Genomic DNA, 27,846 nt, shown 5'->3' on the forward strand with positions numbered 1-27,846 from the left:
ACCAGAATTTGTAATAGTTTTTAAATTATTGTCCATATCCTTTGTAATAGTTTTTGAATCATTATCCATATTCGATATCACTGGCATAAGATCGGCCAAGTGCTAATCTTAGAAAGCATCAAGATTTTATGACAAACTTAATTTACTATATAAAGATTTTTTTTTTTAGAATTTCTCAATCTTTTTACAACAATTTTTTTTTATGTGAAATTTTTTATAACAATTGAGTTGGTAAGTTTTACTTGTTACCATCACTTTTTTAATCTGCCACATCAACACTTTATCTCCTTCTATTGTGCACATAACTTTTGACATCAGGCCCGTTTGTTGAAGATGTCTAGTATTGTTGTTTAAAATGATGTGAAAATTGTTGTTTAAAAAGCGTTATGAGAACATGTATTTACAGTATTCATAAATCAAAAAATGTGTTTAATACCATGTTTCAAATAACATGTTTAAGTCTGTGAAAAAACATTATTGTGTGTTTGGTATGTATGTGTGTGTTTTTTTAAAAAAAAAATGACAAATGGGCCCTCTGGTTGGAATCGAAGAAGGAAGCTTTATGTGTTATCTAATCAAGTGAGCCCCATGATTTTCAATGTATTTACAAAAGTGTTATTGAGCAACCGTTTGAAAATTGAAAATTGATAAGAAGAGTTTTCTAAATTCAGTGTTTAAACTTCTTAAAATGAGCAACGTAACTTAAACACTTCTAAAAAAACACATTTATCAAATGTATTTTTTTTAAACCATAATTTTTAGTGTTTAGACACTAAAAACTGTTGTTTGGAATCACACAGACTTTCTGAGGATTGAAAAGCTCTTCAAATCTCCTTAATAGATTTGACATTTGGATTTTTGGGGGATTGGAAAAACTATTCACATCTCTTTTATAATTGCCCAATAATCCATTTCACAATTTTCTTTAAAAAAATTATTTTATTGAGCACTAATAGTCAATAGCTACTTTTTTTTTGTCCACCCTATGTGGCCTATTGGGATCCAAAAGCGCTTTCAAATCTCTTTGAAAGATAAATATAATATAGACCTGGCAGAGCACTAATAGTCAATAGCTACTTTTTTTTTGTCCACCCTATGTGGCCTATTGGGATCCAAAAGCGCTTTCAAATCTCTTTGAAAGATAAATATAATATAGACCTGGCAAATTGACTTGGAATGACTTGTATTTTTTTCACATACCAGAAAAAGAAAATTTTAACATATTTTTCTTTCAATAAAAATAAACAGGAAAAAAACTTTAAGATAAAAGTTGAATAAGATATTAAAAAATCCTTAGGTTTCTAATCCAATAATTAATTCCATTGTCTACTAGACTAATAATTAATTCAAAAAAAAAAAAAAACTTGTATTTAAAAGTTGTGATTTACAACTATGTTTTATGTTGGTTTTATTTCATGACAAAAAGTGTTATAATTGCATTATTTTTGTTCCTTGCATTTTATAGAATTTTATTGTATTGGGTTTATTATTAAGTTGGTGAAGAATCAAGCGTCAAAGAAGAATTAGTGCAGTTTGCGACTAGCTCGCAAGAAGAGTAACCCACGAAAAAGCCACGTGAGAAGCACATGCTAGAAGCTGAAGAGTCAAGTGTTAGGCTGTATATCGTGAGTACTTCGCAAGACAAGCCATCTCACGAGATACCTGCGAAACTCTCTGCTTAGAAGATTTTAAGTGTGATTTTCTTACCCTTTACCCATACTATATATACCCTTATTACCACAAAAGTAAAAGAAGCCATTTAGAGAGAAAACCCTGGATAGGTTTCTACAACACAACACACCCACCTTTTAGAGAGAGAGCCAGGGCTGTCCATGGGTCGGGCGGATCGAGTTTTTGCCCAATTTGCAATTGACCCGTAACAGTTCGGGTGGGTATTTTTCAACCCGCAACCAACCCGTAGCAGTAACGAATTCGTCGGTTTGGGTCACCGACGAGTGGTGGTCGGTTTTGGGTGAAACCGATCTCACCGGAATCCTTCGAAACGCGGCGAGATCTCACCAAATCCGAGGAGATCTTGCCAGATCCATCCAAGATCCGGTGAGATCCCATCAAATCCGATGATATTTCTGCCAAATCGTGATGAAAAATCACTGGTTCGGCTAGATCCAGTGTTTATTGTGCCAAAAATCGACAAATTTAAGTGAAAAAGGGGCCGAAATCTAGAAAAAAGGGGTTCGAATTTGGAAAAAAGTGGCCGAAATCTAGAAAAATGGTCTGAATCTGGAAAAAATGGCCAGATATTGCTTAAACTTCGGTTCGTGTCGGGTTTCACTGGTTTTGAACTAAAAAACCGATAACTGACCCACTGGGTGTCGGGTTAGCAAAGTCGAAAACCGTGACCGACCGCCAAAGTCGTCGAATCGGGTGACGGTAGGTCGAACGGGTTGGGCGAGTAGCCGGTTTGCCTAGACACCCCTAGAGAGAGCAACTCATCCTTTAGTAAGAAATCATTGTAGTCTCTTCTCCTTCCCTCTCCCATTGTCATACTTTGAGAGGGGATTTGTACCCAAACACAATCCACACCTATTCAGAGTATGGTGAGTGTTTTGGAGATTGGGAAGGTTTAGGGATTTGCCAAAAGAAGTCGGTGAGGCTTGGCGGATGCAATTAGTCGGTATTATGGGATCTGGAAAGCTAGTGAAGTCAAAACTCCGAAAAGTCTGGTGGTAGCAGAAGCTTAGAGGGCTCAAATACATTGGGTAGACTAGGCTTTAAGGGTTTTTTATTATTCATGTACTCCAACTTATACACTAGTGGATCGATTTTAACTTGGAGGGTCGTGGAGAGGTTTTTCGCTGAGTTTTTCAGTTTCCTCTTCGATAACACATCTTGGTATTATCTTGTATTTACATCTCTCTTCTCTTACTCTTTGTGTTTTACATTTATTGTTTATTGTTCATGTTTATGCACTAGAATAGTTCCGGTTTACTACGCTTCATTTACTCTTACTCCGCACTTAGATAAGTTAGAGTAAAAGCAATTAGGCTGTAATTTTAAATTTGGCGATCTAAACAAGTATTAGTGTTTCACACTAATTTGAGCTTTCATGTATAAACTAAGTGTGCTTTGGAATTGAATTTTCGTTGTAATATTATTTATATATTTGTTAAATTTGGCAAAATTATAGTTTTTGCTTTAAAAAATTGTCTTTTAAAAAATTGTACATAAACAAATAAGTAAAGAAGTTAAAAGAAAAAATTAATCCAAATTCATTTAATATATACAACTTTAAGATTAGAACACAACATGATAGTTAAAGAAAAAGATAAATAATAAGAATAAAATCTACAATAAACTTACAAAAGAACTATGCATTGTTAGTTATATATTCAACAGTGAAAACATTTATTTTTGAGAATTGCTTATCAAGTTGATGAGTAATGTCATTAAGTGGTTTTATCCACAATAAGTCAATAAAAAATTAAGTCTAAAAATTTATAATAAAGGCTTGATGAGCCATACCCTATTTTTTTTTGTTCAAATTCAGGCGGATTATTAGGTCTGGGTCCAATTTTTCCAAGTCTAAGGTGATACGAGTAAGATTCGGGATACTAAATTTTTCATAATTTTTGATATGGTAAATTGTAATAGAATAAGTAATATCATTTTCTATGGATCTACTATTAACTCTATTTTTATTAGCACCAATCACAACATACTACCTTCATAGTTATAAAAATTAAATATATATATATATATATATATATCATGTAGGCTATTCCCCAATACATATTCTAGAATTTGTTAGATTTAGGACAAACTTTCCTTAAATAGCTTTGGTGAATTTCATGAGAGATAAGAGATTGTGAAAGCTTAGTCATGGTTTTACCCTAAAAAGAACTTGGCAAAAAAAAATGGAAGAAGAAGAAGAAGAAAATGAAGAAGAGAACTTGGTTATACTTCTCTTTTTTGTTGTGTTAGACTACAAGCCCAATGGGCCTAAACTCATTATACTTACAGGAAGTTATTAATTTACATTGTATTATTTCTCTTGTGTATAATCATCACATTTGCATTGTGGCCTCTTCATGCAGGGGGTTAATGCGTTTATCATCCTCACCCACCTTCTCTCGTGCTTTTTTTTTTTTTTTAATTTTTTTTTTTTATAACTTGAAACCTCACTAAGGCAAGGTTCTTTGGATTTAGCCCTAGGGAGAACTGTGTATCAGGTAATCTAGGGGAACTTCTAGTGGGGATAAAACCATATATGTCTATGCCTATTGAAACTCCTCTAATAGTGTCTATGCTACTATTGAGAGGGTTGATTTATTGTGTTTCACACTATTTGTTCTGATCTTGTTTTTTTTCCCATATTCACCATGCGGTAGCAAATTAATTCTTACAAATCTTACACACCTCCTTTGCATGCTTAACAGGAGCAAAGGGCATGAGCATGAATATCTATTTCATCAATATATAGCCTATAGGCACAACTCACAAGTTACACCTGCTATTTATCATAACCTTTTTAGTCCATGATGCAGCCTGAATATGATAGTGCACAACTCATGTTTTGCATTTATGAATGAACACTTGGGGAAGTATCTGGACTTCAACACCCGATACAACAAGGATTCTGTATTGTGAATCAACCACCACTTTTGTTTGGCAAGGGAGTATGATTGTTTGAGGGCTCTAAAACCCATGCTACATTGGTCTTTAAGTCCAAACTCCAAAGTATTTTCCCTCCCTAACCACCAAAACTTGCTAGCCATGCTTGATAGTTCCTTACACAACGACACAGGAATTTTGACACTGGAATTTTGACACAAGTCATTATGTAGATAAATCTAGCTTGTACTATACCTTAATCAAAATTTCGTAGCCTACTTGTGAGAGCTACTGTTCTTTCCAACCTCGCATTTTCCTTCACACACTAATACTATCTTTCAAATTTTCAAACACTTTTTATTTTGATCTCCCCACTAGTGTAGGCAATCCCAAGTATTTCTTATAATGTTGTATTTCGGGTATTCCCAAGTGATAGGACTAAATTGAATTAAATTCTGTTACTCTTAATCTTGAAGTTCTTCGAGGGAAATAGGCCTCCATGGATTCTTTGAGGGAATCAACCTCCAATAGTATTTCAAGAATTGCTATTCAAAACAATTTATTCAACTAATGCTGAGGTGCAAGCCATCCTACAAACACTCCATGCTAATCCCATTGTTGCTAGCAAGTTTAGCTTGTAGAATGGACTCTTGTTATACAAAGGTAGGATTTACTTGGGCTCTAATTGTGGTCTAAAACCTAAAGTGATGAGTTTGGTGCATGACAATCCATTAGGTGCACATTCTGGTTACTTTTCACTAGGCTAAAAGGGATTGGTTTTGGAAGGGAATGAAGAAAATAGGCTGAAGACATAGCTAAGTCCACTCCTTGCAATCTAAACAGCTCCTCCCAAAATCTGGAAGTGAACACAAGGTCCCTATCGCTCACTATAGAAGTGGGCAGCCCATGTAGCTTGAAAATGTGATTCAAGAACAAGGTAGCCACCTTGACTGCAGTGTAAGGGTGGGACAGTGGAATGAAATGAATATACTTAGTGAGTCTATCCACTACCACCATCACCACATCATGCTTCAAATACTTAGGTAAGCCTTCCACAAAATCCATGCTTATGGCAAACCAAGGAGTATAAGGAATCTCCAAGGGTTGCAACAAACCACCTAGTTTACTAGTTTCATGTTTGATCCTTTGACACAGCTCACAACCTTTAATATGATTCTTCATATCCTTCTTTGTTCCCTTCCAAAACCAATCCCTTTTAGCCTTGTGAAAAGTCTTCAAGTAACCAGAATGTCCACCTAATGGACTGTCATGCACCAAACTCATCACCTTAGATTTTAGACCACAATTAGAGCCCAAGTAAATCCTACCTTTGTATAACAAGAGTCCATTCTACAGACTGAACTTGCTAGCAGCATTAGGATTATATGGAGTCTTTGTAGGATGGCTTGCACATCAACATTAGTTGAATAACTTGATTTCAATTCCTCAAGCCAAGTTGGATAGGGAAAAGAAATGAGGAATAAGCCACAACAAATGTCCAAGCAAAACAAACTAAAGTCAGAATGATCACAATGAACCCTCTTAGAAACTGAAGATGCATCAAAATCAACTAACTCCACCCTATTGAGCACAGCATCAGCTACCACATTTTCCTTTCCTTTCTTATAATCAATAATAAAAGAGTATCCAAGAAGCTTAGTTATCCACCTTTGTTGCATAGGAGTGCTAATTCTCTGCTCTAACAAGTACTTTAAACTCTGATGATCAATCTTGATCACAAAGGGCTTCCCAAACAAATAAGGTCTCCACTTGCTCATAACAGTAACAAGGGCCAATAGTTCCTTCTCATAAGTGGATAAATGAACACTCTTACCTTTCAAGGCTTGACTGTGGAAAGCAATAGGCCTCCCCTACTGCATCAATACAACTCCAATCTCAAACCCAAGGGCATCACACTCTACCACAAAGGACTGGAAAAATTAGGTAAGGCAAGGATAGGTGGATGAGAAACAGCCTACTTAAGGTTCTGAAATGCTTGGTCAACTTGATCAGTCCACTCAAAGGCATCCTTCTTGAGAAAACCAGTCAATAGGGTAGCAATGGGAACATATCCTCTTATGAACTTCCTGTAGTAACTTGTTAAACCTAAGAATCCCTTCAAGGCTTTCACTATTTTGGGAATAGGCCAATCCAGCATAGCTTGAGTCTTTTTAGGATCAGTCCTCACACCATGGCCAGATATGATGTGCCCCAAATACTCTACCTTATAGCAAGCAAAGGTGCATTTGCTTCTCTTGGCAAACAATTTGTGATCAAACAGAACTTGTAAGACTGATTTGAGATACAAAATATGAGTGGACATATCTTTACTATATACAAGAATATCATCAAAAAATACAAGTACAAACTTCCTAAGGGAAAGGCTTGAATACATCATTCATGAGAGACTGAAATGTAGAAGGGGCATTAGTTAACCCAAGGGCATTACCAAGAACTCATAATGGCCCTCATGAGTTCTAAACGTTGTTTTCTCAACATCTTCCTCCTTCATTCTAATTTGGTGATAACCAAGCCTCAAATCCAACTTGGAGAACACCCAAGCAACACTCAATTCATCAAAGAGCTCATCCACCACAGGAATAGGAAACTTATCATTAACAATGTCATTGTTAAGAATCCTATAATCCATACACATCCTCTAACTACCATCTGTCTTCCTAACTAATAGCACAGGTTAAACAAAAGGACTTTGGCTATTCTTAATTGAACCAGACTTAAGTAAATCCCTAACAATGTTTTCAATTTCAGTTCTCTAATAGTTTGGATACTTGTAGGGTCTTTGAAAGGTTGGTTGGGTACCTAGATTGAGGATAATCTAGATTTCATGCCCTCTACACGGAGGTAAACCCTTTAGTTCCTCAAAGACAACAACATGCTTTACAAGCAAGGACAACACTTCTGAGGGAACTTTTGAAGCCTTGGACCTGTCAACAACTTCAGTGGATATAATCTGCAATAACAATCCTTTAGTGATTGGCTGTTTAAGGAATTCATTTGCAGCTTGAATCAAGGAACCAATGGGCTTAATACCCTACAACCATATTTGTTTGTCCTGGTACATGAAGCTTATCACCACTTGCTTGAAATCCCAACTGATAAGGCCAAGTGTACAAAGCTATTGAGTTCCTAACACCACATCACATCCCCCTAGAATTAACACATGTAAATGGAACTCATTGCCTTGCATTTTGCATAGTAGGTCCCTACATTTTCCCTTGGTTCTAATCAGGTCACCATTAGCCACTTTAACCTCTAAGATTTTAGTAGTTTCCACAACTAACTGCAAAGTCTTGACCAACACAACATCAAGGAAATTGTGAGAGCAACTAGTAACCAAAAAGAATCACCACCCAATGCCTTCTAATCTGACCCAATACCCTCATATTTCCTAGAGAAGGACTACCCAACAATGCATACAAGGTAATATCAGGTTGATCCAACTGAAAATCTGTAGTAACATCCACTTCCATAGCTTCCACTTGATTAACTTCTTGTACTTCATCAATCATGAATAGTTTGAGACCCTTGATTCCTTGAACTTGTGTTTAGGCTGCCATTTCTCATCACAATAATAACAAAGGCCTTTCTTCCTTCTCTCTTCCATCTGAGTTTATGTAATCTTTTGTATAGGCACTTTGGTTGAAGATTCAACTTTACTGTCATGCATGGTCATTAGTGATTCTTGCCAATTAATCTTGCTAGACTCATTAAATGGCCTATAGACCTTCTTGCAAGTGAACAAATACTCCTCCTGAATCTTGGCTAACCCAAAAGCAACACTCAATGTTCTTGGATTTTGCATCCTCACAACCAACCTTATTTCATCCCTCAACCCACTTAGGAAGCAACTAAACTTATGAGATTAAGGTAAGTTTCTGATTCTATTACTTAACATCTCAAATTGACTCTTATAAGCAACCACAGTGGTAGTTTGCTTCAACTTAGTCAAGGTTTCCATAGGTTCATCATATGATGAAGGTCTAAACCTGACTTGAATGGCCCTAACAAATGTTTCCTAAGAATCCAATGATCTTTCACAATCTTGAAACCAAATCAATGCCTCATCATCAAGATGATAAGAAGCATTCAAAATCCTCTCTTCCTCAGGAATTTCATAATATCTAAAGAATTGGACAGTTCTAATAATCCAAGCAAAAGGATCACCTCCACTAAACCTAGGGAACTCCAACCTAATACACTTAGGAATTAGAGCACCTACCTCAAGTCTTGGATGAGGATGTCATGGCAGCACCTCTGCTTCAGGATGGTTTTTTGGTTGAGGAGCAGGACCTTCTTGTGGACCATCTCATTGCTACACTGCTGGAAGTCTCTCTTCAAACACAGCTTGCAAGCCTTTGAAGTTGTTGTCTATTGCTTCCAACCTTCGTGAAATCATCTCCGTGGCAAAGGCTATGATCATCCAATCTCTGTTGAACCAATGAAACGGTCTCACTCAAAGGGAGTATCTAGTTTCTTGCACCATGATTGAACCAGCTCTGATACCAAATTGATAAGACTTAATTGAATTAAATTCTATTACTCTCAATCTTGTAGTTCTTCAAGGGAACTAGGCCTCCATGGATTCTAAGAGGGAATCAACCTCCAGTAGCATTTCAAGAATTGCTATTCAATTGTATTATTCATCAACGGAATCCATATTACAATCTGAATTGAAACTTATATCCTACTTCCTAACTAACAAGGTACAACACATCTCAGTCTTAACTAACTAACTAACTAAGTACAACTCTTAATGCATCAACAATTAACCAACTACTTGTAACTAACTATGTACAAGCCTCCCTTGCTTCTCTATATGTACAAGCCTTCCACTGCCCTACCCACAACAACAACACACTTCCCTACACCGCACAAGCACCCTTCATTGCACTACCTAGCCAAAACTGCACCATATAGGAATGCACCCTAATCAGAGTCCTAACACCAAGTGTGCCTTAATCTCCAATTGTACTAAAACTATTATGTCCTTGCTGAAGAATAGTGATATTGTTTCTCAATTAATTTTGGAGTGTCTATTACACAAACTTGCATACATAGTACACACCCCAAAAACAAAGGAAAAGTCATGATTTCGAACTACTTGAAATCATGATTTCCTTTGTTTTAGGAAAGTTTATGTACTATGTGTGCATTAAGTGAGGTGCACTAGACATTTCCCATTAATTTTTTGTCCTAAAGCATCCTCATATGTAATATGAGTTGTAATGTTGGATTGCCAAGCCAAATTGCAAAACGCTAATTATTATTGGACATATTGAGTTATACACATTCTTACAACCTCCAGTTGAAATAGTGTTGAAAGCACGACACAATTTCAATTGTACCCCATATACATAGTGTGTAACCATCACCATTCATTGTCAAAAAGAGGTATGAGATATGTGGGCCACCTTTGCTAATGGATATGCCATGCATTCTTCCTTAGTTCTTTGCTTGTCTCAATAAAGCTGTTAGTCCATGTGCACATAATAAGAATAGAGTAATTATTAGTGTATACTAGTTATTGCAAACACCGTACACACAAGTTTTTTTAAAACCGAAGACGTGTTTCAAAAAAAAAAAAAAAAAAAAAAAAAAAAAAAAAAAAACGTGTGTACACTCAGTGTATAACATGACATTATGTAATAAACACTACCCACAATAATAAGTATGGGCAAATTGGGCCTTCTCAGTCCTTACCTTAGGCCACACGAGTTGGGTGTAAGTAGCCTTTGGGTTCTCCATTTAGCAAAACTGAGTCAGATGCTGAAGATACAGATTCCATTACCAATGATAACAACCTTCTATCAAAATCTAATCTTTCCATTATGCTTTTCGTCTTGGGCTCTTGGCAATTTGTTTTTGTAGATTCCGTACTGTATTCTGATTCCATGATTTGATTTCTTCGCAGTCTTTAACATCCTATTACCCTCAACTTCCGTTGTCCATGCATCGCCAAATACGTCTTTCACACCCCGCCATTTTTGTCCAAAATTCCCCAGACTGAAAATGCTTTTTCCTTCTCACCAGTACTCTTGATGTCTACGTAATTTCCACAAGCATAGTTGCATGATCTCAAAGAAGTTGCACTCAATTGTGAACCGCCATGCCTCAAAACATCTCTGTCCACTCGATTGCGGCCATGGCTAGGTCTAGCCACTAACGGATTAGGTCCTGGTTATCTTTGTATCCTATTTTAAATAAGCTTTTTGAGACAATATCATGGTCCTTCCAAGAGAAATTAAAATGTTTTAAGTTATAAGTGAAGGACAAGAATAACATATTTTCAAATAATCTTATCAAACCAATCATTACATTTCCAGGTATTCAGATTCTCATGTGTGATTCCCAAAATGTTGGATGGCAATAAGTATAATGGATTCCTCAATCCAAACACCATGCTATTTCCAACAACACAAGATGTCTTCTTGTTTTATTTTATATATGAAAAAATTGGATATTCAATTATTCAATACAACAAATGGCATTCCCAGCTAAAAAAATACAACATATGGCATTCCCAGCTAAAAAAAATTACAACAAATGGCATCAATGCACTTATTCAAACTTAAAAAAAGAATAGATGAACTAGTGGTTAATGAATGTATTTCAGATCACACGTGCACAATCTCCTGCTTCACATATCATTACCTCTTTGTCGTTTATTTGGCTAGCCAACTTTGGTTGAACCTTGCGATATTCCTCCCTGATAAATGAAGCAGCTTCATCGGCACGATCAGCATCTACAAATGCAAGACAGCAGCCTCTAAATCCAGCCCCACTAAACCGTGTCCCAAACACGCCAGGAGCCCTCAAAAGGATTTCGTACAGTTGAATTAGTGGTTCACAACCTACAACAATCATGACAGTTTGGTTGGTCACCAATTACTTTGATGCTTCAGAGCATTTCAAGGGCCAAAACAGTATTAATAAGTACCCACACGGCCAAGCTACAAACCTCAATATGGAAAATTTCTAGTCCTAGTCAATTCCATCGTTTCAAACTAAAATCTCCAAATTAGTAATTGAATTGTGAAAGTATTGAAACTTGATTGAATTTCAACATTGAGATAACATCTAAAAATTGAACTAAATCAAGATAAAGTCATGAAAACTTTGAAAAATAAGGTGAAATATATAAAGAAAAGCAAGAACAAAAAAATTCCCCAGTGTTACTATTCCTGTACCTCTTGGCAAAAGTTGCGACCAACATATTTGAGTTGGTAAGGGAAAAAGCCTTATTGCAGAATATAATACAAGCACAATTTATTTCTTTGATATGGTGAAAAAGTTATATAGTATATACATTCATACACTCAGAAGCATCATTTATTTCTAATGTCAATTGTCTACATATACAGGAGAATTTTAACAGGAATTTAGGAGGGTTCTCATGCTGTAATTTGGTTAGCATCAGAAGTGGAAAATTTAAAGTTGATCCTATACTTCATTTCAGAAGAGAATTTAAAATAAATAATAAATTAAAAAAAAATTGCACCAAAATTTTATGCCCAGAGCCACCCTACTCAACGTTCATGCTAAAAGCAAAGAATGAGAAAACCAATACTCTTAAATCAGTTCAAGATCCAAAACTGTAAATGGGACCATTCAACCTTCTATTCATGTCTACTAACTTGGTGTGCAAGTGGAACCTCAGGAATGGAAATGACCATATAAAAAACATGGAAATACTGCAAATAAACATAACTTCATAATAATATATTGATATATAAAAGAAGATTTCAGTTACTTCACATAGAATTAATTGGAGTAAGTAAAACCTAATTGCTAAAGGTTAGTAACCATATGGCCCCTGAACTCACAAACTGGTTATCGCCCATTCCAGGAGAGAAGCGGTACAGTTGGTTCTGCTTTCAGAAGTGGGAAACAGATCTAGCCATTAACAGCAAGACTGACACTACTTCTAAAAGAAATGCTTTTATAAAGAAAATTAAATCTAATTCTGATTATTTTCACTTTAAAAAAAAAAAAAAAAAACTTAAAACAAACTTTTATCATTAAAAAATGTGCTTTTCTTTAGTTTTTTCACAACACGGGCAGAATGATGAACAAAAGCTAGCAGCTATGAACACGGGAGATAAGTTTATACCAGATTCATATTTACTGATAGAACTTAAACCCGATGCTGAAACAAGCTTTCCAAAATCTTCCAACTTGCCTGAAGCCCAAGCTTCAGCTCCTGAAATGATCATACTTTCAACCAATTATTATTTGTAACACACAAAAATTCAAAATTATAACAGAACATAAGAATACATTTGCTTAAAAAATTATTGAATGACGTTAATGGGGTTAAACCTTTGATAACCCGCTTATTCTCTGAAAAATAATGCTCTGCTCTTTTAGCTAGATAGGGTTCTAATTGGCTCTGCAGGGTATGAGAGCAGGAGAGATTAGAAACAAATGACAAACTAATTGTAACAAAACCATGCTAAAGTAACGTAAGCCAGACATGATGATAAAATAAGGGTCAATGAGAGAACATTAGGAAGACATCACCAAAGATAACCAAACCAAAATAATACTAAACGAGGTCAATTTGCAAAGTTCATGTAAAAATTAAATTAATGATATATTGGTTTTAAAAGTTCACAAATTGATATTTCAAAATGCTGGGGATTGTCTCATACTGGACCAATCAGGAGTAACATATTAGACTAACCCTTTGCCTTTTCTCATCACCTAGCAAAGACTGTAATTAGAATGAAGAATTGCCCTTACAAATGCACTTCCATAATTACATTGTTAAAATCAGCAATATTTGTGCACTTACAACTGCACACCCTTAAATATGACTTTAGGCCATCTTGCAACTGTCAGAAATTAGAAATATTTGACCTCAAACACACATTTTCAACAAAAGAGAACCTTTCTGCATTCAACAGTTGGACAAGGGTAATATATGTGGACGTTGAGCATACTTTAAAAGAGCCTTAATAACTTGTTTTAGGTCTAATGTCCACATTAAATGCTTATTATCTACATATGCATTATATGTCTGTCAAAATGCTAAATTAATTTTATCAATAGCTATATATGCACACACATTTTATATACATATAAAACCCAAAGCTGCAATGAATTAATTAATGCAAAAACTTCTGTCATTTTTGTTTACCTTGTGAGCTTCATAATCTTCTGGTTGAACTGTTTACATTCAGAAAAAAGGAAAAAAATCAAAATCATTCTACAACAGGTCAAGAAATTTGAAATTCAAACTTGAGAAGCTTGTCAGTTCAACAAAGTGAAATACTTGCCATTTGATAGGATAGGCTCCATTTTGTTGTTTCCAGAAGCACTATGGAAAGAAGAAAATAATATTAAATATGATTTTACAGTAAACATGATTTTCTTTATGTATTTAATTTCAATATAAATGACATAGCATAATCAGTTAAAACATCTCACACATAATGAAATAATTTTGGGGGTGTTATATAGTTAGCATTGAGGCAGGTTTTGGAAGGCACATTTTTTTGATAAGTAGTTTTGGAAGGCACATTTAAATCTGATTTGAGTTTTGCTGGTTTCAGAAATAATATTAAACCCAAAACTGGTTCAGGTTGGACTTGGGATGTCTTATTTTCTAATTATATAAGGTTTTGGCTGGAGTTCCCTCACCAAACCCTGAGGAAATCTGTTCCTACTCAAAGTTGGTACCCCAAGGTTAATTTGCAGGTAAGGCCTCAAGAAGGCTTGTGGTCATGTTTGCTAGGATAATGGTTAAATGATTAAATTTACCCTTCCCTATAGTTTTTTGGTACACGTGGTAATTAATCATGGTATTAGAGCATGGGGTCCGAAAAGGAACTGTGGAAGCCTGATAGGTTTCTTCAATAGATCTAGTTATTTGGTGGGAGGATCCTATTTGTCCTTCATTTATTTGTTATTATTATTATCATTTATTTTGGTAATGAAGGTTTTTAGTAAGAATGTAAGGTAACTGTTTACGTGGAAGAGGAACACATGCTTTCTGGCTTCTTAGCTAGTGGTTTTGAGGGAACTAAAACTTTGACGTCTCCTTTATTATTTGAGATGATACATAATTTTCAGCAAAGCTTATGCAGAACAGTTGCTCAGTCCACATAGTGTTTTGTTTTGTTTAATTTGAAGCAGTTTCAAGCATGAGAATTAACTTGGGGAAGAGTAACAATTGTATAACATGGGAAACCTTATCTCCTTTGTGTTCCAAGCACTTAACAGCATTTATCATGCTCTTTTTGCTTTACCTTTGTGTTATTTCTACATTTCAGCTGCTGAGATTACAGTTAATTCTACTTCCTAAACCACTCATTACCATTGCCTGCCCCATTTTATAAAAGTTTCCTCTAAAATCCTCTTCACATATAGTTATGACTTATGAGTAATATTGTAATAGTAGTGAGGGTATTTTGGTAACATTTTAATTTATTTATAAACTAAAAATAATACATGTGTATTAGGGTTAATTAATTTTAAACTCAAGTACAATTTTCTGAAATCACTCTGGTAACAAAGTTCATTCAAATTAAACCAATCAGGTGTGGCTGTCATGAAATCCAGTTTCTCACACCAAGTTGTTTTGAGCTTGATAATTCATGAAGGTGCTGTAACTGTAAGAAATACATGCATATGAAGCAGATCTAAATCATATAAATAATCCTAAAGATATCAGAAAGTAGGTTCTGAAAAAGGAAGAAAGTGGATCTTACTTGAGAATAATTCTTGCAGCCTCTTGACCTATGAAGCACGGACGCGGCACCGGAGGTGCCGCACCCGCGTCGGACGCGGCCGGACGCGGCGACGCGCGAGGGACGCCGTTGCCCGCGCGTCCGGCCGCGTCCGACCGAGTCCTACCACGTGGCAGACTCGAGATCGAAGCCGACTCGCGCCGATGCGGCTCCGACTCGGGCCGATTCGGGCCGAATCGGGCCGACTCGGGCCGTATCGGCGGATATCGGCAGATATCGGCCGATATCGGCCGAAACGGCCGATTCAGGCCGAAACGGCCGAAACGGCCGAAATTAAAAAAAAAAAAAAAAAAAAAAAAAAAAAAAAAAACCCAGAACGCACCGTTTAATGTTGATGTTGATGATGATGCTAGTATTTGATTGTCTTGTTGATGATCTTTTATTTTGTTTTAGTTTCAAATTTGCAAGTTGTATTCTAATTTCCGAACATCATGAATGTTTTAGTTTCAATCTTGTGGGTTGTGTTTAATTTATGAACATCATGTTTTAGTTATTATCTACTATTGTCTATTACTCTTAAATTTGGTATATATTTGTATAATGTAAAAAAGTATGCTTAGCAATATATTAAAAATATAAATAAAAATATTTTTAATAATTTTTTAATCGCCGAGTCCCGCCGCACCCGCACCCACCTTTTTCAAAAATTGCCGAGTCCCGCACCCGCACCCGCACCCGCACCCGAATCCCGAAACGCACCCGTGCTACATAGCTCTTGACACTCTGCAACTCCGCGATTATATCCAGGGTTGGTAGTCAAAGCCTGCTTCAAGCCTGAAAATGCCAATAATATTTTGTATGCTTTCTGCGACTCAGTTTTGTGGGTTTTTGGCAGCTTGGGTGGGTGTACAAGCTTATGTTCCTTGGTCAACAAATGCCAAGTGAGATTCAGAAGATGGAATAATTCTAATGAATATGAGAATAAGAGAATATCTATTAACTTTCAAAATTGAAGCAGGATCCAATATATTTGAAGTTCAAAATTTAAAGAAATAGTTATAGACAAAACCCATATTGCATTGCAAAGAAACACATTATACCAGCATGGAAGAGATCCCATAATTTGAAGATGCACAAAAGATAGAAGGCATATCATATACAATAACAATAAACATTCTGTCCTACATGTTGTGCTTGTGCCAAGTGGCTCAGCGTAATGTTACAAGTCGTACAATGTATTTTTTCCATATAGCTCATTAATTATAAGATAGTTTATTCTAAATGAAATTCTATTCTCATTAATTATATTAAGAGAGATTACTCTAGGTAGATTATATTACCAAAGTTTCAAAAGTGTAATACTATCCCAATTAAATTATATTACTAAAAGTTTCTAGAAGTTTAAGAGAACATTCATTATCTACTTAAATTATTTTAATCATCTCCCATTATTACTAGTTTTAATATAATAATAGTGTCCTATACATAGTACAAGCACCAAGTGGCTTACCGTATGTGTTATACATTGCTCAATGTACTTTTGTTTTGAGGCTCATTAATTATTATACAGATAACATGGGGGAACGATATTCATGGGTATGTTCTTCAACATCCTTACCCACGTGAGGATACAAGTTGTTATACAACAGTGGGCAATGCCCTAGTTAGTTTCTAGCAAAATGTAAAAGCATAGAAGCAGCAATCCTAACAAACTGGATTGGGGCAGTTTTTTTAATCTTAGGGTTTTGGATTTCAGGAATCTTAGGGCTTGATTTAGGACTGAAAAATTGGGGGAATGGGGGAAAACAATGGCAAATGGTTTGGGTATTTTGGTAATAACATCTTTGTTACTCAATTGCCATGTCATGGTGCCACATGATTAAATAGGTTTACACCAACAATTTCTGTTAAAAAATATAGCACCGGCCATTGAATGGATCCATTGGGACTGAAAAGATAAATAAAGCCATAAAGGACCAACTTGTCATGAACTATCTTCGAGGGATCAACTTCAAACTTGGTGATATTTTTTTTTTTGATAGGTAAAGCTTGATGATATTTTTAGGGACGAAAATTATAGTTTAGCCATTCAAATTTTATATAAATTATACTATTAAGCAAATGTTTTCTTTGATGTACATATAATTTTTAATTAATCCGTGAAGAGTTAAGGGACAGTAACACAAAAATGAAAACATAGATCAGTGAATCCTTGAAGAATAAATAAATGTGACGCGCACACACACACAAAAAAAAAATTACCTATCAGCTCCCTAAAATCGTACTCATTAAAGCCTTTAACCCTCATACAACAAATAGCTTCGAAACTACCCATGAATTCAATTTTACAGTTCATGGGTACTGTTCACAGCAGCCAGACCAGCAGCCAAAAACTGGGGTTCTTTTCCATGTAAACACAAATGCCTTTCCTTACTCTATTTGAAACCTGAATTTCCCAAATATTTTTCTAGCCTAATAAGACAAACCTCTCTACTATTTTCTGCCATTAAAATCCTGCAACCTTTAATCTTATTTCCTGTCCCTTACAACTTTCTACTTTATTTTCCAATGCTTTAAAATATGAAGAGGCACAATATTTTACCTATACTTTACTATTGATTAACCTTAGAAACATCCCTTGCCTGCTTTCCTACATTATTTTGGTGTCGGAGCATTTGTCTCAAGTCACTGGGCCTCTCCCCCTAATAGCTTAAGCTTTTAGTTACAGGTTATTGGATTTTGTGGGGGAGGGGGTGTTAAACTAAGTGTTCCCCTTATGCACGTAATTACAGGTCTATGCTCTACTAGGTCCCCTCTACCTTATAGTTTAACTGTTTAAGCATTTAGGCTAGAAGCTGTAATAGCATCCCCCCACCCCACATGCATGCACGTCCTCCACTGCAGAGGAGAAAAAAAAAGAGGGGCGGGGGGGGGGGGGTGAAGAAAAAGAGAGACAGAGAGGTCTTCGAGATTTCATTCCTCAATCCACTATTCTGTTCCTTCCTGTATCTCGAGAAAGCACTAGAATGTCATTAGCACTAGCCAGCTGCACTTTTTTATTCACTTATGATGAAGCAATAAGAATATACTATGTTCCACTAAAAGAAACAATCTGCAAAGTTACTTTTGTACTTGTCAGATTCAGAATTGCAATTTCAAGATTTTTTGTTTCCATATACCTTGTGAACTTTGTACATAGCTTCATTTTACGTGTAAAATTTTACATGTTTCCTAATATCCAATGAACTCCAAAGAGAAAAATATCAGGTTCAAAAATGATGGGCCAATCAGAAGATCCAGAAATATACACTTATATTTTAGTTTGTCAACAGCTATTAGATTTTAGAAATTTGATAAATAATCCTCTTACAATATTTGCCAGACTATCATTTTTCTATCATTTGAATCCATGTATCATGAATTTTCTTCATGAATAATCTCCACCTTAATGTTCATACAAGCATTTTGGTTTAATACGTAAAACATTTCCGCCTCATGAACATTCTAAATGATTCAGTAACAATGCAAGCCTCATAAACAAAGTAGCCATTAGGTTTATGAGATAACAATAACATAGACTTCACTGAGTCAATACATGGTTATGATACTGGATCTCAAGATACAACTCTGCACAACAAAAATAAAGGCATGACATTATCCTAGCGCCACCACCCACCCCCCCCCCCCCCCCTCCCCCCCCCCAAAAAAACGGCAGCATAAACAAAGAAAAAGAAGAATGAATGAATGACATTCCCAAAAGAAATTGAATTAAATAACAGAACAAACACAGAAAGCAATATGCACCTAAAAGTCTTCACGATACACAATTAGTAGCATGTAAGACAAACTGGGAAAAGATCATAACTGAAATAGAATCTAACTCTGCACTATACTTAAACCATCTGTTGTATCTAATATATAAAAACAAACATTTATATGAGTAATAGAATTCATAAATTACCTTGCAGTTCATGAATGTTAGACAACCCTGGCTTGAAAGCAAGATTGCTGATTGATCCAAGATGCAATTTCTCAGACCCAAATATTCATTTTCAATATACCTACATATGCACAAAAATGAAATTTAGAAAGGTCTAGTATGATTAAACAAATGGTTTAAGTATCTGTCACAATGTATATTATTTTAATGTTGGCACCAAAAAACCATGAAATACTCTCTCTCTCTCTCTCTCTCTCTCTCTCTCTCTCTCTATATATATATATATATATATATATATTTAAACACTAAGAAAAAATAAATGCAGCCTTTTCATCCCTAGGTTTCCAAGAGAAGCTAAGCATTTGTAATTAGCAAGATTAACATACCATGTACCTTATATATTTCTGACAATTGTAGTTTGCAGGTATGTTAGGATCACTGGTTTTAATGAACTACCAAGTAAAAATTAAAGAAAAAAATTATAAAAAATTAAACTGAAAGAATTAAAACCGGTGATCCTCAAATGTTGGAACCAGTGACACTCTTATTTAATTCTATGCCTGTAACTACACTTTTGACTGCATATATCAGAACTTCACAACATTTAGAGAGTACTCACGATATTGTGTAAGTGCAAGAAGTGAGACTGGAATTTTTTCTCTCTCATTTATCAAAAAAATCAATTTCAATTTCTTTTTCTTTTCCCATAAAAGGTTTCTGAAAACAGTTCCTAAACCAATGCCCTTATGCATCCATTAACTTTTCCCTAAAATAAAATTTAAAAACCTAATTAGCTATCACAGACATTTATTCTTGAGTTCCTTAACCTTAGACTTCCAAAGACGATATTGTTTCTCTAACCATGCTATGGTGACACTATCTTGAACCTAGGACTTGAATGCAGATTGAATTTAGGTTTAATAGACTCCAAATGGCATTTATTTGAAAATGATTTTGTGTTTGAAAGGTTGAGTAAATGCATGGGACAATGTTAATTCCACATAAACCTATTGGCAATTTTTTCTACGCTCCCTATACGTTAATCCTATTTTGTGCATTTTAATTCTTTTTTTTTTTTTTTTTTTTGATAAGTAATAAGATTATAGAAATTAGAAAAATTGAGCCACCCAAGTATACATGAAATATACTGAGGTAGACAATCAGTTACAAAAATTGCATAAATCTATCAAATCAATAATAGAAAATAAAGAGAGATTCCTATTGGCTGACAACCAATCCAAAATAGTTCTAATAAAGAACAACTTAAGATCATGCATAGAACTTTCGGTGTCTTCAAAAATCCTACTATTCCTTTCCCTCCAGATGCACCACATCAAACAATGAGGGATAACCATCCAAATATGAGCATTTAGATGATGACAAAAATGACCTTTCCAACAAGCTAAAAGCTCAACAACAGATTTTGGCATCACCCATGAAACTCCAAACAAACCAAAATCATGGACCACAGGTCTGAAGCAATACGTGATCATCAAATTCACCATTGCATTGCACATACTACACCAATCTATAATTCTTATCTTCCTCTTCCTTAAGTTGTCAATTGTCAAAACTTTACGTAAAGCTACAGTCCATACAAAAAAGGCTACTCTTGGAGGGGCTTTTGATCTCCATATGATTTTCCAAGGAAAGGACTGCTCATTGGCGATAGCAGCAGCATCCAAAAGACGATAATAGGTAGCAACCTTAAAGCCCTTTTTCTTATCAGGTTTCTAGCACATTTTATTTTCCCCAATCCCCCTAATTCCCAAACCATAAATGGTATCCATGAATGTCATCAAGGATTCCAATTTCCAGTCTTGAATGGCCCATACAATGTGTAGATCCCAGTGAAGAACCCCATTGGTGAATTGCATTAAATCCGCTATACTTGCCTCCTTATTACTACAAACCCAAAATAACTCAGGATAGCAAACAGCAAGAGAGATCTCCCCACTCCATTGGTCTTTCCAAAATTTCACGTGTTCCATCCCCAACTTCATATAGAATATGGCTTGACATGGATAACCATCCCTGTCTAATAGTTCTCCACATACCAACTCCATAAGGATCATAAACTGGATCAGAGCACCATCCCCCCCATTCACTACCATACTTCACTTCTATACTCATCTCCATAATGTATTCTTCTCATGACCATATCGCCACAACCATTTCCCTAACAAGGAGTCATTAAAAATCCTCAATCTTCTAATACCCAAACCACCTACCAAAAGAGGAGAACAAACATCTGCCCATTTAACTAGATGGCGTTTAGTCTCTTCACCCATACCACCCCATAAAAATTTTTGCTGCCGTTTTTCAATACGGCTAGCCATAACTGTTGGGATAGGAAACAAAGAAAGAAATAGGTATGCAAGCTTGATAAAGTATTCTTAATTAAAGTGACTCTACCTCCCTTGAATAAATATAAACGCTTCTATCCTGCAAGTTTCTTTCTATCTTTTCTAAAATTGGATTCCATATTGACCTACCTTTGAAGTGAGCACCCAAAGGAAGACCCAAAATATCTGTAGGTATCTTGGAATGTCTAAAGCCCCAAAATAATGGTTGAAGTCAGTATTTCTCTTCTTGCTGGGATATGGTCTCAATAATGGCTGGAAATTGTAGTGACTATAAAAACAATAATTAAAGTAACACTCAATTGAACAGTAAAGGAAAAAGCAACTTGCTGTCATGGCTAATTAGACAACGTGGCTTAAATATCCTTAACAAAGCCATAGACTAACCAAGCTTGAACACAATTATTTGGACAAACCAATTTCTATTTCATATAAGTATAACCAAATTATTTGCAATAGCTCTGTCTCCTCCACCACCCTGTCTCTTTTTCGTGAAAGCTAAGTTTAAATACATACCCAGTGAATTGCACTCATGGGAGTTCATGTTCGTGATCTTGATTGATTTAATAATGATCATATGTCTACCTAAAAAATAGTTGAAAATTTCTGACAAACTTACCAATCATATTCAATATTTTCTGTCAGAGATACCGTTAAGTGATTTGCACTTTCCAATGCCAACAAGTAAGCTATGCCAACCTGTCAAACATGTAATTATACAGATTAACTTATTAGATTAAAAATAAAAGGTGCTACTCAAAAGCAATAAGGCATTGAAATAGCTATATAGAAAACCTTATGCAAACTAGACACAAACACAGCAAAGAAAATTAAATGCCTTAGATATTTAGCAATGGATAAATATGATAAACAAAAATGCATTAAACTTGATTAACTTAATCATAAGTCCTAATTTCCCCACCCTTTATGAAGATAGGAGAGAGCGACTTTAAATTCAGCTCAGAAAATGAAAGACTATATAACTGATTGTCAACCTTTTCAATTCTACTCAGTAAATTTCTTGACTGTAAACACACTATAACAAAAGCATGTGAAAAGGAAAGAAACTCACAGCAGCAGAAGAGCTAAGTCCTGAACTGTCAAGACCTTCAGAACCACATATGTATCCTATGATACCCTGCAACAATTGCAACAAATGATCTAATAGATGGATTCTGAAAAACAGCACAATCTTACAATAGGCGAAACAGAAATTTACTTGCATTCAAGAATTTTCCAAGAAACCTGATTAGCAAATAGTTTAATCACACCTGCCTTGCTTCTTCAAGTGCAGAAAGTGGTTTCCTTAGAGGCTCAGATGTCAAATTCATAGAGCTTTTAGTTATGCCTGAAAAGATAGCTGTGGGATAGATTTGTCCAAAGTCTCTCGTTTTTTTTTCTTTTTTTTTTTGGCATATTGGTGTCAGGACACAATTGGTGTCATCTAAAGTTACTTCTCTGTCAGGTCTACAGTGTTGGATAAAAACTCATACTTTTTTCTTGTTTCTAGACGGTAGACAATCCCAACAGATGGAATTCAAACTTAGTAAAACTAGCAGTAGAAATAAAGGGATGGTTAAAGTAGATGGTTGATAGATATTAAAGAGTGACTATTTTTTGTATCATGATTCAATTATAAGTAAAGATTAAAGGATTGAAGAGAATGTTTCTTGTAGAATTAAAGAGAGAGGTGCATATATGGAGCACGTTGTGATTGTAAAATACCCATAAAACTAAAGGAAGACATCTTCTTTTCTAAGCATTAAACGTGTATTAAAAGAGTGCAAAAAGGGTGTGGCACTTTAGTACACCAAAGGTATACATGAGAGAGAAAAAAAAAAAAAAAAAAAAAAAAAAACTAATCTAAAATTTAACAGCTCAACAAAATCCAACATAGAAGAAAAAGTAAAGCAATTAGTAGTAGTTATCAACATCAGCAACAAGGCCTTAGTAGTAACTCAAAAGGATTTCGTACAGTTGAATTAGTGGTTCACAACCTACAACAATCGTGACAGTTTGGCTGGTCATCAATTACTTTGATGCTTCAGAGCATTTCAAGGGCCAAGACAGTATTAATAAGTACCCATAAGTCCATGTTACAAACCCCAATATGGAAAATTTCTAGTCCTAGTCAATTCCATCGTTTCAAACTAAAATCTCCAAATTAGTATTTGAATTGTGAAAGTATTGAAACTTGATTGAATTTCAACATTGAGATAACATCTAAAAATTGAACTAAATCAAGATAAAGTCATGAAACATATGAAATAAGTAAAAATTTAATGAGATTCTGAATTGATGAAAACTTTGAAAAATAAGGTGAAATATATAAAGAAGAGCAAGAACAAAAAATCCCCGGGTGTTGCAATGTTATTATTCCTGTACCTCTTGGCAAAAGTTGCAACCAACATATTTGATTTGGTAAGGGAAAAAGCCTTATTGCAGAATATTAAGCACAATTATTTCTTTGATATGGTGAAAAAGTTATATGCATTCATACACTCAGAAGCATCATTTATTTTTGGTTAAAAATTATATTGTCTCTAGTTTTGGTCATCTAGCAAGAGTGACACTATTTTGGTCACTACTTGGGCAATTTTTGGAGAACATGGACCTTGTAAATTGGAGTCCAAGAAAGGAAGTGAATACCTCTCCACCAAAAAACATTAAGATTGTTATAATAATGAGTTGGATGTTGGAAAAAATCTCCATTTCGATTGTTGACACGCTTGAAACTGTGGTGGCAGAGACGGACGTGAAGAACATGTCAAAGTCCTTAGGCCTAAACCAAGAAGTTCTTGGCTTTGAGACCATCGAAGCTAGATGACCAAAGATAGAGACAATATAATTTGTTGTCAGAGAATTATATTTATATTTATGGATAATAGTGTAAGAAGAAAAAGTCATCCCTAGTTAATATACATTTTCCCTCAAAAAAAAAAAAGTTAATATACATTGACGACCTAACTGTTAGCTCAGCTGTAGACTCCTAAAGTTGGACCTTTCCCACTTGTATAAAAAGTTAGAAGTAAGCAAATTTCCCAATATAAAGTACATACAAATGCACGGCCTAGAAAAATTGTTTTTGTTTTTGTTTAATGGATGATTGTTCGGATTGTTTTGTTTCTGCATAGATATACATACATCTATATGCCATTTATTTGTTTCAACATCAAATATACATCCTTAGTGTGATGGTCACTCTACAAGTATAAGTACTTGTACGGTGTGTGGGGCAAGAGCTAGAATTTAAGTCTCTAGGAGGAAGTTTTACAAACATATACATTTAGATTAGATTAGAGTACCCCTTCCCCTATATATGTGTGTGTGTGTTTCTCAAATAAAAAAATATTAGGTTAGGGTAAAATTTCTATCTTTTATATATATATATATATATATATATATAAAAAGTTATCACTTAATGATACTACTTTTATTAACGCAATATAAAACATTTTTGTATCATTTATTGACATTTTGTGCAATATACAATTAGTGCAATATACATTTTGTCCCTTCTACACGAAGGAGAGTTCTGTTTTGGGTTTGTCTTGTTTATGTTTTTGTCTTTCTATGGATATCAAGTGTATCCATGGAGCTTGTGGGGTTTATTTGTTGAGGGGGGGGGATGGGGAATATTTTTTATTTTTGTGAGGAGTCTACTACATTTTCTATGTCGACTAATATGGAGGAATTCAGCCATACAGTTGGATACGGTTTTTACGCCTGAACCTATTGTGCTTGGTTTTTGCGAAAGGAATTTTCCACTCACATGGAAAGCCTTTCGTGATGCAAGTTGGAAATCAGCAACAAGGGAACTAGGTATGTACCAGAATTCTATGAGAATAAGAAACCTTGGACAAGGAAAGCGTTTCACACGGTAAGAATGGCCTCGGAAGTGACGGGCAAAGAAGCGTTGGACGGTGGACCGGAGAAGGTTCAGGCGAGCAGGGAATCTAAAGGAGACCGAGCAATAACTGTTACAGCAGTTAGTGAATTGAGAGAGGCGTTACACACGGTTCCAGTCATTCATTCGGATCAGAATTCTTTGCCAAGCCAGCTGTCTCAAGTTGAGTCCCATAATTCAAGGAAACCGTGTACTAATGAGGGTGTAACAGATTTGGAGAAGGATTTATTTCCTATTCAATTACCAATGGCAAATTTATTTGATATTCAAATAAATGAAATTGATGCTAACCTTAACCAGTTTAATGAGCTTTCGTCTATGAAAGGAAATACAACTAATGCTCTTAATGAGTATTTTGATTTAGCCTAAAAACAGAAGGCTCATCATAATACCAGGAGCACGTGCAAGCCAACTGAGTCACCCATCATGAAATTTACTCACACAGCCCCGAAAATTTCAACTTTGCAATACTCACGCAACCCAACTCTCATGGCCGATATTCTAGACAAGGAAAAAATCTCAACAGCAGCAATGAAGGGTAATGAGCCGGACCAGTCCAATTAGCCTCCACACCATGCCATTTGGAAACCACCTCCATGGCCGATCCTGAAGGTGAACTCTGATGATGCTATTTTCTTAGAACAAAATTTTGTGGGTGTAGGCGTTGTAATCTGAGATATTAAGGGTCAGGGCGTTGCTTTCATGGATGAGAAGATCACTTTGCTCTCGGTCATGGTTTGGAAAATTTGGACACATCGGAATCGAGTCAGAACTAACCAACCTTGTTGAAATCCTAATCAGCTAACAAACATGGCCAAAGAACTCCTAACGGAATTCTAGGCAGTGCAGCAACCTTCTCTACCATGGTCCACACTGATCCGAGTTCGTTGGAGAGCTCCTATCTTGGACATGGTAAAGGTCAATTTTGATAGTGCACTATTTAGTAGGGAGCAAAAATCAAGGATTAGAGTTGTTATGGCTAGATGTTTTAGTAAATTACACTACTCTCATGTTAAGAGAGAGCGTAATATAGTTGCTCATGTTTTAGCACATTTTGCTTTAACTGTTTTAGATTATAATGTGTGGATGGAGGATGTTCCACCCCAGTTTCATTCTTGTGCTTTTAGCAAACTTTGATGGTATTCATTGAATAAAAGGCACTACGTTGATTCTCAAAAAATTAAAAATTAAAAAACCTACTAAGCAAAATTCTCTCTCTCTCTCTCCATTACCATAAGAAAGAATCCTAATCTTAAACCAAATTCAATGCCTTTTCATTTTCGATGCTCTTACCTAAGAGTAAAAGTGGCAATTCGTGTTCGCATGTCGGGTTCGTATCATGCCAAGTCATGAGTATTTGACTATATAGGTCAATATTAACTCGACATGTTTATTAAACGGGTTAAGATCTCTCAACCCTAACACGACTCGTTTATTAAACGGGTTAGTCGTGTCGACCTATTTATCAAATTTTATCAAAATGAAAAAAAAAATTATGAAAAAACAAACAAATAAATATTTTTAATATAAAATTCAGAACTAACGAATAATTGCATCACAAATAATCATTCAAAACTAAAGCATATCCCAATATCACAAATAATCAATCACAATATGTCAAATAAAATAAATCACAACAACTAATATGTTTATATACCTAGAGTTTGAATGATATATTGGTAAAATGTCATTTAATTAAACGAGTTAGACAGGTTAAATGGGTTCTATGTGTTCAACCCAACCCGTTTATTAAACGGGTCGGCCATGTCAACTCAAATATGACATGAACCCGTTAAGTCTCAACCCATAACCTGCTAATTTTGTGTCGTGTCGTGTCGTGTCAGGTTCGCAGATCGTGTCAAATTTTGCCACGCTTACCTAAGAGAATTGTCGAAGGAGGTGTGAACACAAAAGGAGAGATTTAAAAAGTTTTGTTAGTTGTTTATGAAACTTTGTTGGATTTATTAATAGATGTGGCTTAATTTTATTATAATAGTTGGACTAAATTGTAAGGGATTTTACTCCCCAAGATACAAATCTCCTATGATCAGGGAACATTTACTTATTTGGTCTAACCAAAAAACTATTGTATCCATTTAAACAAAACTTATTGGACTCTCTCATTCTCTTTTGTTAACTCTTCAACCCCTCATTCCCTTTTCTTTTTAAACTCAATCCTAGTCATCCATTCCTCTTCTTCTCCTCTACCAATACCAGAAACTCTTTGCCTCCTTCTCTACCCCAAACAATGTCTTATTTTAGTAGTAGCTTAAAATTCACACTAAAATTGTAGTTAGAGAGGAAGTGATTGAGCGAAGGAGATAAGGACACATGGTTATGGTGGTAGTGGCA

General features: G+C 35.3%; 1 protein-coding gene across 11 annotated transcripts in view; it reads right to left on the reverse strand.

Annotated features, from left to right (window-relative positions):
- Positions 1-10,997: 10,997 nt before the first annotated feature.
- Positions 10,998-27,846, reverse strand: part of LOC126705755 (galacturonokinase) — an 85,606-nt gene continuing 68,757 nt past the window's right edge. The window contains exons 6-15 of one of the 11 annotated variants that reach the window (XM_050404946.1): positions 22,660-22,725; positions 22,207-22,286; positions 19,246-19,345; positions 16,065-16,206; positions 15,306-15,333; positions 13,872-13,912; positions 13,733-13,761; positions 12,913-12,982; positions 12,704-12,793; positions 10,998-11,444 (exon numbers count right to left, since the gene is read on the reverse strand). In XM_050404946.1, the coding sequence (XP_050260903.1) occupies positions 11,203-11,444; positions 12,704-12,793; positions 12,913-12,982; positions 13,733-13,761; positions 13,872-13,912; positions 15,306-15,333; positions 16,065-16,206; positions 19,246-19,345; positions 22,207-22,286; positions 22,660-22,725 (888 nt within the window). In that variant the 3' untranslated portion in view covers positions 10,998-11,202. Of the gene's footprint in view, positions 11,445-12,703; positions 12,794-12,912; positions 12,983-13,732; positions 13,762-13,871; positions 13,913-15,305; positions 15,334-16,064; positions 16,213-19,245; positions 19,346-22,206; positions 22,287-22,659; positions 22,726-27,846 lie in introns of all 11 variants that reach the window. The other 10 variants (XM_050404939.1, XM_050404947.1, XM_050404943.1 and 7 more) reach the window with 10 other exon arrangements.

Source organism: Quercus robur, chromosome 11 (assembly GCF_932294415.1).
Source record: "Quercus robur chromosome 11, dhQueRobu3.1, whole genome shotgun sequence".
Lineage (NCBI taxonomy): Eukaryota > Viridiplantae > Streptophyta > Magnoliopsida > Fagales > Fagaceae > Quercus > Quercus robur.